The following is a 13681-nucleotide window of genomic DNA, read 5'->3' as shown; positions in this document are numbered from 1 at the left end:
TAGGTTCAATAGTTTGTGTTTCTAACTAGCTCCTAGCAGATGCCAGTGCCCGTAGCCTTAGTCTTAACCCTTGGAGAGTAAGACTCTTCAGCATTTGAAGCCACGGATCATACGAAGACCTCCCATTGCTTGAGCTCAGTGCTCTGGTGCCTGTTATCTCATAGGATCTCCACGTAGTATCCCATGAGGCAGGGAGCACTATTACCTTATCTTATGGATGAATGTCACAGAGGTCAAGGTCACATGGCTAGCAGGCGTGGGAGAGAGCCGGGAGTTAAATGAGCCTGTCTGACCCCAGCGACCCTCTTCTTCTCACCACACTCCTTCTTCCACCATTACTTAAGGAAGAAAGTTTGCATCACCACCTGGAGGTCAGTAAGACAGAGGATGGGCCCGTGACGCCAGGCAGGAAGGTCATTATCCTGCCACATCCATCATCTGCCCAGAAGCTGAGTCACAGAAGTCTATGGTTATGTTCCAGAGAGCGGTAGTGCCCCTGAGAACTGAGATCATCAGTTTTCTCGTCCAACTTCGGGGCCACTGAGAAATCCTAGCCACAGACGCCCGCTGGTGCAGGGATGACGGCACTTCCAGCACCTTCCTGGGCCTGACAGCCCCACAGCTTCGCTCTCAGGGTTCCTGAGACTCTTGGCATTGAGCAGCAGAGAATGAGGGAAAGCCAACACCAAGGGCTGGCTCCTGAGAAGGGGAGATACCCAAGTTGGATGACCAGTCATTGGTAAGACTAGTGCCAGGAAGACAATGCACCAGCCACAAACTTGCCCCTGGGGCCAACGTGGGTCATGGGTCATGGCAAGAGGAAACTCCAATCTGGCACCAGCAAGCAAGTAGAAAGCAAGCAGAACGTGGCCCAGAGCTGCTAGACCTCTGGCTGAGCATGTCAGACTCTGGGAAAACCCAAGAACTTGATCCTCTATCCTCTCCCAGTTGGGACTTCAAGGAGATTTGGGGTGCTCCGAGTTTCCTTTTGGAAACCTCCGTTCCTGCCTGAGTGGAAAAGGAGTCAGGCTGGCATTAGCTAAGGAGCAATGTTTTCCTGGTTTCAATGTACCAACAAGACCTCTCTCTTGCCTTGCTGCTGGAGACTACGGGACATCCTCCTCTTCCGAGCAGAACACCGAAGGACCCTACAAGTGAGTTGGCGTTTCCCATGGAAATTTCCCAGTGCATCCTGAACCCCTGGCCTTGTGTAACCTCTCCCCTCTTTACACCAGCTCAGTGGCCTGTCCCACCAGACTACCCCAGCATCCCACGTGGGCCCGATGTGAATGGTAGAAGGCCTGCAGGCAAGCATTAATGGGGATTTTTTTTCTCAACACCATGATTTCCCAAGGTAACGTGAGCTCGATGATGGCTTGGATGCCCCAACACCCATCAGTGTCTGCTTTCAACCCAACTGCTGCCCTTAGAACGAGGAGAACCTAAGAGGATGGTCAGTTTGTACACGGACACCCTCAATGCCTCCGAGTGGGTCTCCCAATGCCAAGGAGGGTGGTTCTACCTTAGAAGTGGGCCACTGGACACCTCAAGAAGTTGGGTCTGGTGGGCATCATGCTCCCCAAGGTCCATCTGCAAGGTTTACCTGCTGCCCAAATGAACCTAGCTGAAGATGGTCCTCAGTAAGACTGAGGAAGGGAGTAAGACTGAGTAAGACTGATGGGGAGGGATCACGGGTGTTCCTGTCATCAGGACCCATGTAGGGGGCTCTGTGGAAGAGCTGCTTTTAAGCAAAATGGATGACCTCACACATGGAAGTATCCAGTTGGGAACCCCCTGAGGTATGGTACTGGGTTTCGTTCTGCCTTGGTCTCGTCTTGTTTGAACAGCAGTAATTCTGAGCCAGGGATTCACCAGGTGGGCATGGAATTCACTGGTCATGCAGACCCGTCTTTACTTTGATGCAGTCAGCTTGAGCCAATCAACCACTGGGCGAGGTTGATGCCATTCTAACAAATGCCGCCGAAGAAGGCTGAGCACATGGAGTCAAAGCCCGGTTCTCGGTATTAGCCCTGAATCAGGAGTGAACAGGAACAGGCAGAGAGTAAACAAAGGCAGCTGCCCCGTGACGTGACGCAGAGCAGAATGGTCTGCAGACAGCTCAGATCTCTGGTGCCCTCAGCCCAGAACCCAAGAACTCCTCCCTGCTCCGCTCCCACTTCTTCCCGCCCACCTTGGCCTACAGAGAAAGTACGGGAAGGAATGTTCCCAGGTGGCCTGGGCTTCTGAGAGGCCAATCTCAGGCAAGCCAGACCCAGCTTTCCCTGTCTCTTGCTGTACTTCCCAGCTCTCCGTTGCCATGGAGACCAGATGCCTTCTGAGCTCTGTGCTTTATCTGGAGTCCAGCCTTGGAACACCTTGGCTTAGGGAAAGCCCACTCACTCCCCTGGCTCCCAGAGTGGGAAAATAATGAAGATTTCTTTCACCAGGATGGTTTGGGTGTCCCCTCACCACAATCTACAGGATGGTCTGAAGGCTACTGCTCAAACCCAGGTGCAGGGGTTGTGGCCTGCCCCCCTTCTTTCTTTTCTAGAGTTGAAGACTTCATCTCGAACCCTGGGTACTACAGGGTTCCACAGGGTGCCACAGCCATGGCAGTCCCCAGGGTGGGCTGTTTATGGTTGTGAGGGGCCTGAAGAAGTGAAAGCAAGACCCTCAACTCCATGTTCACTGGCTCCTCCCTTTTATTCAGACCCACTCCCACGTTATCCTTTGGACCCCATCATGACCCAGAGGTCTGCCGCCTCTTACACTCTATTTCAACCACCACACTGACCCCAAGGCTCTGGTCCTCACTTTCCTCTACCCTGATTCCTTGTAGAACATGTACCTGGACTCATCACTGGCTAACACCTGTAGGCTTTCTGCATGTTAGGACCCATCCCTGGCTTCGTCCCCTGCTCAAGGGACAGGTGCCAGCAGCCCAGCCCTGTCCTTCTGTATCGCTCTCCTCATCCTTGAGCAGGATGGGGTGCTGTCCCTGCCCCTCATTGCTGAGCCTCCTGAACTAGTATCGGGATGGTCACATGCAGCTCTGATCTCAGCAACCTCCTCAGATGCCCCTCGTTCATCTGCAGGGAGCCCAGACTCTCCTGCCTTGGCTTCTGCCTCAGACCCCATGGAGAGTCTGGCTGGGCAGCAGGGATGGCCAGAGCCAGCCTGGTCTCTGGGTAGCGTCATTCAGACAGAATGAGGCAATCCATCCCCTCAAGGTCTGTCTGCAGGCTCTGGAACAGTCCTCCAGGGTGGCAGGTTCCTCCATTCTGGCCTCGTCTCTATCTCCCAGCTGATCTCAGGGGAGTTCTGAGGCCTAGGAGCATCCCTGGCTGTGCAGAGGCCAGCCCCAGGCAGCAACATCCTGGGTGTGTGTCTCTGGGCCCCAGATGGGTGTGGAAGATGCTCTGAAGCCATCAGGGCTGGACCTGCTCATATGTTTTCATTAGGGTGACCAGGTGTCTCCATTTGCCTGGGACTGAGGGGCTGCTCAGGAGGCAGGCTTTCCTGTGCTGAAACTGGAACACTGGGGACAAACAGGGTTGGAAGACCACCCTCTCCCTCGCTCACAGAGGATGACCTTGCTTCTCCAAATCACTAAGCACTGATGGCATACACCCACCTGCATGTACTTGGGGCCCTGTACTCTGCCTTCCATCAGTGGGGGAATTCTTGGGTGGGTTTTGCTCCTGGTGGAGATTCACCATCTCCATGATGGATCCCATCAGCTCTTGCCTATCGAGGACACCACTTCTGAACCCCCCCACCCCCACCCCCGCCCAACCCCGTGTCATCAATTTCCCCTTCTCTGCTGGACCATTCCTACCACTGAGCAAATACACTGGGGCTTCTCCCATCTTAAAACAGAACAAAACACAACTCTCTTTACATCGCACTCCCTTCTGGGTCCTGCCCTCATTCCTACTCTGCATCACGTTAGCCCTCTAAAGGGTTTCTGTACCTGCAGTCCAGTCCTCTTCTCCCATTCCCTTATTTTAAAGATCTTTTGTAGCGAAATGGGGCTGACGAGGGCTCTCCCATGGGGTCGTTGTAAAGGTGAAAATAAGATGGTATGTGTTGGAATGCTGGTACATAGTAAATGCTCAGCAAATTGGAGGCTTTATCACTGGGTTTCCACTGTGGCAGCCTGGGGGATGCTCTGGTTCCCTCAAGGCAACTCTGGGGCCCTACATGGGGGCCTGGGTAGGTAGGCTCCTGTCTAATGAATAGAGAAAACGGTGTAGGGGGACCTTGGTTTAAACTCATGGTCAGTCTGGTCAACATCTTCCTTGGCCTTGACTTCCATCTACCCTTGAAGGCAGACTCATGGCTACCCGGCTTCCTAGGCTAAAACACGTAGTTTCCTGACAGGACAAAGATGGAACTGGGGGCTTTGGTGGTTATGAAGCACCCCCAAAGTTCATAATTCTGGCTTTTTCAATGTCTCACCTTTGCAAATCCAATAGCCAAAAACACCCCCTTGTTTATTAGGGTTTGTCTTGGAAAGGTTTAATTACCTGTGTGCCGTGGATCTCATTCTCAAGCACCCACACCCCCAGCTCTGCATTCGCACGAGCCAACACCAAAGCCAGGATGCACATCTCCCCATGATGCCTCTGGGGCCTTTGAAAGGGCAGCCAGGGCTGGCTACATCCCAGTATCCGAAGAAGTTGCCACCACCATCTAGAACAGGGACCGTTAGTGTGATTTTCCAGATTGTCAGAGTCTTCTAGGAATACATGTGAAAATCAGGGATGCAGGCTAGCAGGGCAATGGTATGACCTTCTAAAACAGGACCTGGTCCCCCATCAGTTCTGAGCATCACGGTGGGGCCAAGCGGTAGTCACCAGAAGTCCTAAAGCCAATGTAGGAAGAAAAGAAAAAATGGTAATAAAGGAAAAGGTACCTGACAGGCGGGGGGGGGGGGCGGAGAAGCAGAAAGAAACAAATAGAGAAGGAAAAGGAAAGGCATGAAACACACAGAATGAGCAATGGCCCCATGTTCGATGCCCCTGAGGGGTGCCCTGCCCATGGCATATTTCCAGGGGGCCACTCTTGCTTCTAGGTACCACTCAGAGCTGAACGTGGGTTGCACTGAAGGAAGGGAGGGTGGAGCTGAGCCCTTTCCCAGAGTTCCAGGCTGTGCAGGGAGAAAGAATTCTGATATCAGAAGGAGAATCCTGTTTCCAAAGCTCCTCCCCCAGCCCCAATCTCCTGGCTCATGGAACTTTAGTTATTATCTTCAAGAGGAAAAGCCACACCAGGTACAGTCCTGGAGGAGAGAGGAGGTTTCAGAGGCCTTGAGAGGAAGGGAAGGATAAAGAGGACCTGGTGAGGGTGATGTCTGGTGGAGGGGGCTGGGGGTCGGGCCAGGCACACTCAGGATGGCTGCAGGAGGCACGGACAAGCTAACATCAGGGAACTCAGCAACAGCCACAGCAAAACCCCATACCTATGGTGGGGTAGAGCTGCCCAGATGACAGTGACCCAAAGGACAGGTAGGGATAGAGAATTGTCTTTATGTTGCTCTGATAGGGTCTATCTAGTTCTTTTGGAAGCAGCCTAGTGTCCACCGCCTGATAAATCCATGATCTGGCTCCCCTCTGGTTCGGGTCCCATGTCCTCCACTTCTCATCCTTTCTTACCCTGCTTTATTCATTCACACTAGCCCCCTCCGACTTCTTGGCAATACAAGAAAGCTTCCACCTCAGAGCGGTCCTCCTGTTGCCTCTGCCTGGGATGTGGGTCTCTGCCCAAGTACCACCTCATCCAATCTGCCCTTCCTGACAAGGCCGGCTCCCAGCCGAACATTCCCGTCCTCGTACCTGCCGGAGGTTTTCCCCTTGCACCCAACGTCAAGAATTCATTTTGTCTGCTTCCCCTCAGGGGAATAGGAGTTTCACAGAAGCAGATTCCAGTTTGTTTACTTCTGAATATCGCTGAGTGCCAGGCAGGCCTCGTGAAATATTTGTTGAATGACTGTATGAACCCAAAGTTGTCACCATTATAATCTACAGAGGGAGTTCTTTAAATTGAACTCTTTGGTGTTTCATGTTGGACCACCTGCATGGGGTAGGGGCAAAGGTGGGAAATTACTGGGGTTGAGAAGGCTTGGTAAGAGCTGTCATGTTTTGCTGGAAAATTCGGATCTGTTGCTCTATCCCATGGGCTGTAGGAGTGGGGTAGCCAATCTCCAAGATGGCCCCAGGGATCCCTGGCACCTGATATTACTGCCCTTGCGTAACTCCCTCCCATCTGGAATAAAGCTGACTCGTGTCACCAGTAAGATATGGAGCAAAAAAGATATGTGTCGCCAACAGGCTTGGTCATAAAAGACACTCGGGCTTCTCTTTCTTTTCCTTGGATCTCCCACTCTGGGGAAGCCCAACCACCAAGCTGTGAGGACACGCAAGTTGCCCATGGAGAGAACATTGTGGGGGCGGGGGAGGGGAATGCAGGCTTCCCGCCAACAGCCAGCATGCTAGGCGCCAACGATCTTGGAAGCCGGTACTCCACCACAGTCAAGCCTTCAGATGACACAGCCCTTGCTGCAATGTTGACTGGAAACTCATGAGAGACCCCAACCCAGAAGCATTCAGCTCAGCTGCTCCCGAATTCCCGATCTGCTGAAACCATGCGAGATCATACATTTGTTTGGTATTGTTTTAAAATGCGACATTTTAGGTCTGTGTAATTTGTTGCATAGCGCGAGATAATCGTCGCAGAGCACGTGACGTGGGGGCGGGCCGTCCTAAGCTTCGAGTCATATGGGGATGACTAAGATTGTGTCTTTCGCGGGTTCACCGGGTCGCCCAACTCCCTTCTGGTCCCAATTTGATTCTGCAACTTCGCATAGCCACAAATGCCACCTGCATCCTCAATAAACTTTATTTAGACACAGAGACACAACAGAAAATACATACACAGATACAGATATTATATGTATATATATATATTTTTTTCTCTATAGGATGAACAAACATCACATAGGGAATTTAAAAAGTAGTTGGCATGGAATGTAAGAAAAATTGCAAAGTTCCTTGGTCACTCACTCTGAAAACAGACACGTAATTCAGAGGCAGACAGGGATTAGAGCATCCCTACAACAGAATTCACAGTTGGTCTATAACAATACACAGGTGTTAGGAAGGGTAAACAGAGGAGTCGGGGATCTGGTTCCTCTTGATAGGACAGAATGCTCACAACACTAGGAAGACTCTGTTTAAACAAAAGACAGAATCGAGGATTCCACACCCCCCTCCCCATCCCGCACAGATGCTGGGCAAGCTGTCAGCTAGGGCACAAAGCAGCTCTGCAGAAAAGCCATCTTCAGGCTTCAAGGTCTGTGTAACCTCTACCTTTGGGTCCACACTGTAGAGAGTTTATACAGACACACTTAGGACACTGAAACTCTCCAACATGCGTGCTGGTTCCGAAACCCAGAGTACAGAGCATTGACATCAGTTTATAACATGTGGCTTTCAAATGGAAAAGGGGTAAGAGCCAAGAGGAGAACACACCTTTTGCAAATGGTGCCCCGTCTGCTGATAGAGTTTCCCACCATGCTGCCTGTGGTCCCTCCCGCAGGGGCCCTGGCCTCTGGGTCCCACTTCTCGCCGGGGCCGGGGAGGCAAGAGGGATGTCTCTGTCACATCTACAGACCCTCTAACATCCCACCTGTGACCTCTCAGAAGCCACGTACATCACCAGGACCGGCTGCCGTGGTACCACCCCTTGCTTTTCCCTGTCTCCGGCCAGCCTCTGGGCTCTACATCATCTTTGCGTTTCAGAGCGGGGCTCCCTAGGCAACCTGTGTGTTTTAGTAAAAAATGGTTTCCACTGTACCCTTCGTGTGTCCTCTTCCTAACGTGACAAATCCAGAGGAGATGAAGTTATGGAGATCGGGTCCTCCACTTCGGTAAGCATCCTTCCCATAATGTCCTGCAAGAAGACGGGGCAGAGTTATCTGGAAGACTCATAGCAGCAAAAATAAGGCAGGAGCTGGAACTCCCACTCATCCCGCCAGAGTGAGGCCATCAGTGGCAAATCAGCAGCTGAGGCAGGAGGTAGAGCCGTCAAGAAAAAAAATATATTATTTTATAAACACATATAATATATGTTACAAATATATACACTGTATATATAAAAAGTATATATATCAAGTAGATATACATATTTATATATATGTATGTATATAAAAAGTATATATATCAAGTAGATATACATATTTATATATATATATGTATGTGTATATATATATATATATACTGGCACAACAAAGACAAAAGTTCTGGAAAGGATACATAGAAAGCAGAAGGGAAAGGGATACACGGGGCTTGATGTTGGCATTTCTGACCAAGCACAACAGAATATTGGTATATTTGCCCCCCCCCCAATCCTGTCCATTGTCCCAGCTTCTTCCATGTTGCCTTACTCATTTGTTTTCTTTCTCTCCAGAGCACGGAGGCCTGGCTCCGTCTGGTTGAGATGCTCCCTCTATGTGCCTGTTTAGTAGGAGTCCCACCATATCTCAGGGAACTAGAGCCTGGTGGCTTAGGAGAGATCCAGTCAGCCGACGGGGTTGGGCAGAATGGCGGCTGTAAAACAGTGGCAAAATATTCACTGCTTTCCCCTGCTGAATTTCCATAATAAGATGTTATTCTTTGTCCGCCTAATGTAGCCGTCTACCCACGGGGCTGGTCTAGGGAAAGGGGAGGATGGGCGAGGACCTTGGGAGAAGAAATTCAAAGAGAAGGAGAGTAATATTCTGCTTCTGACATTCGAAATGGGACTTCACAAAGCTCTGGAAATACAGCTGTGGTAAAGAAAAAGGAGTCCGTAAATGCCATCCTGAGGCACAGACATAGGAAAATGGAGAAAAGTGTATTTTTGTTGTGTTGCTACAAGAGCGCCTTGAAAACTACTTAGATGTAAGCATGTGAAATTATGCAGAAAGAAGGTGAAGTTAAAAAGTGGACAGAAAACGGGTTGCCCTTGTGGCACAGTCGACTGAGTGTCCGACACTTGGTTTCAGCTCAGGTCACGATCTCAAGGTTGTGAGACTGAGCCCTGCTTCAGGCTCCGTGCTGGACGTGGAGACTGGCTGAGATTCTCTCTCTCCCCCTCCCCCACCCCTCCACCCCCCTCCTTCTTAAAAAAAAGTGGACAGAAAATGCTGTATTATGTATGATCACAATGCTATAAAGTCAAACCAGAGCATTAGAAATAAAGACGATTAAAAGAAAACACCATCCAACTACAAGTGAAAACACTGTCAACCACCTTCAGATACCTAGAACTCATGTCTTATTTCTTCTCTCCTTTCAGCGCTTCTGCATTTTACATTTTTTTTCCTTTAGTATGTCTTTTTTTATAATATAAATAAGTAAATTAAACAGCTAATAAAAAAATGCATAGTATATGTAAAGACAACCCAAATCACATCTTTTCTTAACAAGGCGTCCTCTACATTGGTAGATCTCAAACACAGGTGCATGCTGGAACCATCTAGAAGCTTTTAAAAATGCACATGTCCAGACAAAACTCCGGGGATTCTGACTCTGTTGATTGGGGTCTGAGCTATTTCTAAGGAGCTCTCTAGCTGATTCTAATGCGCCAACCAGCAAAGAAAACCATTGCCCTAGGGTAAATGGAGAGAAAGCCTAGGTTCAGTTTATTCAGGTGGGTTCAAGGAACACCTGTTGGACCCTCAGGGGTGCTTGGACCACCCACGATCTAATAAGTTTTGGGCTCCAGAGTGCTCCCTTTCTTCCCTCCCAGTTCCTTCCTCCTTCTCCCACATGAAGAGTCCTCAGACCTGAGTGTGCATCAGAAAAACCAGAAGGGCATGTTAAAACGGATTGCTGGGCCCACTCCCAGAGCTGGGACGAGGGCTCAAGACTCTGCATTTCTATTGAGTCACTGGTGATGCTGCTGCTGTCCGGTCCAGGGACCAAACTCTTGTCCTAGCACATGAGGAACTCAAGAGAATTCTGCCATCATTTCTGTTGTGCCCTCCAATCTGGATGAGATACTCATTCCTCAGGGCTCACAGCCTTCCACGAGCAGCTCTCGGACTATAAAATACTGCGGTCACGACCCAGAATTTGACAGAACAGAATTATTGTAGCTAAGCAGCATCTGCCCAGATCCCGAGCCATGTCAGAGCTCCAGAAACCGCCTCCAGCACATGGAGAAAAGCATCTTTATCGGGGATGAAGGGGTTGGGGGAAGGGTGTGTGGACGGGTGAACCGCAGGGAGAGAGGGACCCTTGCCCTGTAACGTGGTCACTTCCTCCCCACCCCACTCCCAACCACGGCCAGGCAGGAGAAGGAAGTCACAGTTCAGAACTGTCATAAATTCGGACCTCATTAATTCAGAACCCGCAAGCCTTCCTGCGGAACTGGGGCTGGTTTATTTTTGTGCTCTTTTATAAATAAAATTTTTGATAAACAAATCAATACCGAGGAAGATGGAGAATAAACAGTGCCTGTGCTACTTACAAATCATTCCTATCTGTCAGCTGGAACAAGGTCCCTTGGGACTGAGCATTGCCCTGGTGCCTCGAGGCTCTGCTTTGTTTCACGAACAACACCAGTTTTCTGATCACCTACTATGCACCAGGCAGAGACACAGAGCCTCTGAATGTACAGCCTAAGGGTTGGCTGGGGTGTGTGTGTGTGTATGTGTGTGTGTGTGTGTGTGTGTGTGTTTTGGTTTTTTTTGGACATCATAGTAGCAGAAATTTTCTAACATAATGCAGTTTAACAGAGATTTTTCACATGTACTATTATCTTAAAATTTTAATCACAACTGCATACGCTTGTTGTCTATTATATTACAATGCCGCCATTTACCGATGGAGAAATGGAAGCCAGGGGAAGATGACTGAGCCAATGGTAGTTTTCAGTTCCTCTCACTTCAAACCAAGTCTCCCTTCCATCATTGGCTCCATGAACTTCCCACAAGAGCCTTGTGAAAAGGTCACATTCCCCCAAGTTCATGGAGCTAGTCAGCAGTAAATCCCCAAGCCCTGCCATCTTTGTACCTCACCTCATGGTCTGAATGGTCACAAGAATGTAGTTGTGACTCTTCTCTGGTAGTTGAACCTAGTAGAAATGCCACCTTGGGAGCGGTCTTCCTGATGGTGAGTAAGTTCATAGAAGCTGGAGCCCTGGTGGGTCAAGCTTCAACACCAAGTTTCTGAGTTGAGTAAAGGTAAGATATGCCAAGGGGTCAAGACCAAGAGCAGGTGGTGGGAATAAAGAATTCTATGCCCAGATTGGCTTGGAAAATATTGAGTTCCATGACATGAAAAGGAAGCACGAACACCAAGTCTAGCTTCCTGTTAATGAGAACCCACCTCTCTAGGGAGCACGTAACATTTTTCAAAGGCATCTTTGAGAACACTTGGGACAGTCACCCAAGACGTTGAGTGGGAGAAGGCAGGGTGACAGCTTCAGCTCCAGAAGGAGCTGAAGTCCTCACCCTTGAGTGATCACTGGATGGCTGGGCCCCAGCCTCGCAGTTCCTGATGTCCTAGGTCAGAGATAAGTTCCACATCTGACAAGTTCCCAGGTGACACCGTTGAGGGCTACAGGTCCAAGGACCACCCTTTAAGAACCGTTGTGTCAGAATTGACAGGTCCCTCTTGAGCTGGATCCAGGACCAATGCTAGGAGGTCAAGGTCCAGGAGGATGCATGTTCTCCATCCCCCCCAGAGGCAGGGTCTCGCATGAGCAAGGGCAGCATAATGAGAAGAATGATCGGTCAAAGCAAAGCCCTGACCAGGTGGATGGGGTGAACAGAGGTAGTCGATGTCTCTTTTCTGCCACAGTGATGTGTGCAGTCCACAGTTGGACAGATGTGTGATAACAAGGGGTATCACAGAACTCTTTAGACATAACACAAAGAACCGGCCCTTTTCCACCTGGCAGCCACCACCCTAAGTCTATGCCCTTATGCCTGCCCAGGTCACAGTACGGGCACACATACAGCCGCGTCCAGGAATGAGGTGGGGTTCAGGCTGCAAAGGGACACCTGCCTCCAATTGCTGAACCCCAACTGTGCAAAGCAGCCTCTGGGTGCATTCTGGACCCTTAATTTTGCCACTGCTCTCTCACTGTCACCAGCATCCAGAAGTCTAAATTCGTGGGGAGAACACTGAGGTCCAAATTCAACGCCTACCTCCTCCCCCACCCCCTTCCTTAGGCAGGAGGCACTGAAAGCTAAAGAAAGGTCTGAGACTGAGTTCCTAGAGTCAGCAGAAGGCTGGTGGCTCTGGTAAGGCAGAAAGTCTGAGTGGCTACGGGGCAAGTTTCTCTGGCAAAGAGATTTGCTGCAAGAAACAGGAGGGGGAAAGGAGGTACTACTTGAACGTGATGTCAGCTGAGATGTCAACGTGGTTTGTAACTGTGAAATTAGATCAAGAGCCAAGGGAGGGAAAGAAACTGACCAGGATGGTTGGCCTGGGTTGCAGACACGGCCAACAGAGTGTGTCCTGAAGGAAATCAGTGCACTAAATCCCAACAAGAGAGATGTGGTGGGCACTGGGTGGGGGAAGAGGACAAAGAGACAGCAACGATGGGAGATAAGGGACAGAGAGGACGATTCTAGGCATTTCCATTAATTTCCAACAGTATTCCCAGAAGAGACACAGAAGGGATAATTCAGAAGCAATGATTAAAAGTTAATAGATTTTTTTTTTCCTGAGAAGATGGGAAGACTTCAGTCTTTAGATCCGAAGACAAAAGGCAAGATCAAGCATCACAGTATGTCTTAGAAGGCACTAAAATCTAGATATATTCTGGTGAAATGCCTTCTAAAAATATACAGGAAATAAATAAATTCATCAGTTAATTAAATTTAAAAATAAAGGAAAATGCCATCATCATAAAACACTTAAAAAACGTGAGGGAGGGGAAGCAAAGCAACCTTTTGAAGCATTTAAGGCTTTGAGAATAATGCAGAGTTTGCTAATATTTTTGAGTAGAGATGTTTCGATTCCATTCCTTCAAAACTCATTGAAAATAATGCAAAGAAAGAAGAAGAGAAAAAGAGTTCCACAGGCAGAGGAAAATAAAAGACTTTTCATTTAATAGAAGTAGAACAAAAGGAAAATACACATACAGAAATTAAAAAAAAAATACACATAGAAATCACTTCAAAGGGGACTAAAGATCTAAGTGTGAAAAGCCAAACCTTAAATCTGTCAGAAAAGAAGAGTGAGCCATCCGTTCATAACCTCAGAGTAGGAAAGGATTTTCAAACGAGGAGCAAGGCACAGACTAGAGAGGAAGCCAGTGAGCATATTTTAACCATAAGGCGCCAAAAGCCATCACAAAACTGCAAGTCAAAGGCTCAAAAACATGTATTTACATTCACATCCAAGACCCATAAAGAGCTTCAAATTAATGAGAAGGTAAAAGAACATGACAGAAAGCATGGGCCAAAGAGATGAACAAGCAAATCATAGCAGAGAAGACCCGAAGGGCCGATTCACATAAAGTCGTGTTCCATCTTGCAAGTAACCAGGGAAATTCAAATTAAAGCCATAATGAGATATCATTTCATACCCAGCAGACTGGGAGGAGTGAAAATGCCTGACACTACGGACATGGGTAAGTAGGAATGAGAATCCTTGCACACTTCTGCTAGGAGTGTAAATTG

At 49.0% G+C, this 13681-nt stretch overlaps 1 protein-coding gene across 3 annotated transcripts in view; it reads right to left on the bottom strand.

Annotated features, from left to right (window-relative positions):
* The window catches only part of SHISA6 (shisa family member 6), a 276600-nt gene that overhangs the window by 138170 nt on the left and 124749 nt on the right, over positions 1-13681 (bottom strand). Inside the window, exon 3 of one of the 3 annotated variants that reach the window (XM_044249116.1) lies at positions 7858-7953. The exons of the other annotated variants lie outside the window; for them this stretch is intronic. Coding sequence (XP_044105051.1) covers positions 7858-7953 — 96 coding nt within the window. The remainder of the gene's footprint in view (positions 1-7857; positions 7954-13681) is intronic. 3 annotated transcript variants of the gene reach the window in all.

Source organism: Neovison vison, chromosome 5 (assembly GCF_020171115.1).
Source record: "Neovison vison isolate M4711 chromosome 5, ASM_NN_V1, whole genome shotgun sequence".
Classification (NCBI taxonomy): Eukaryota; Metazoa; Chordata; class Mammalia; order Carnivora; family Mustelidae; genus Neogale; species Neogale vison.
This window is presented reverse-complemented; position numbering and strand designations above follow the sequence as displayed.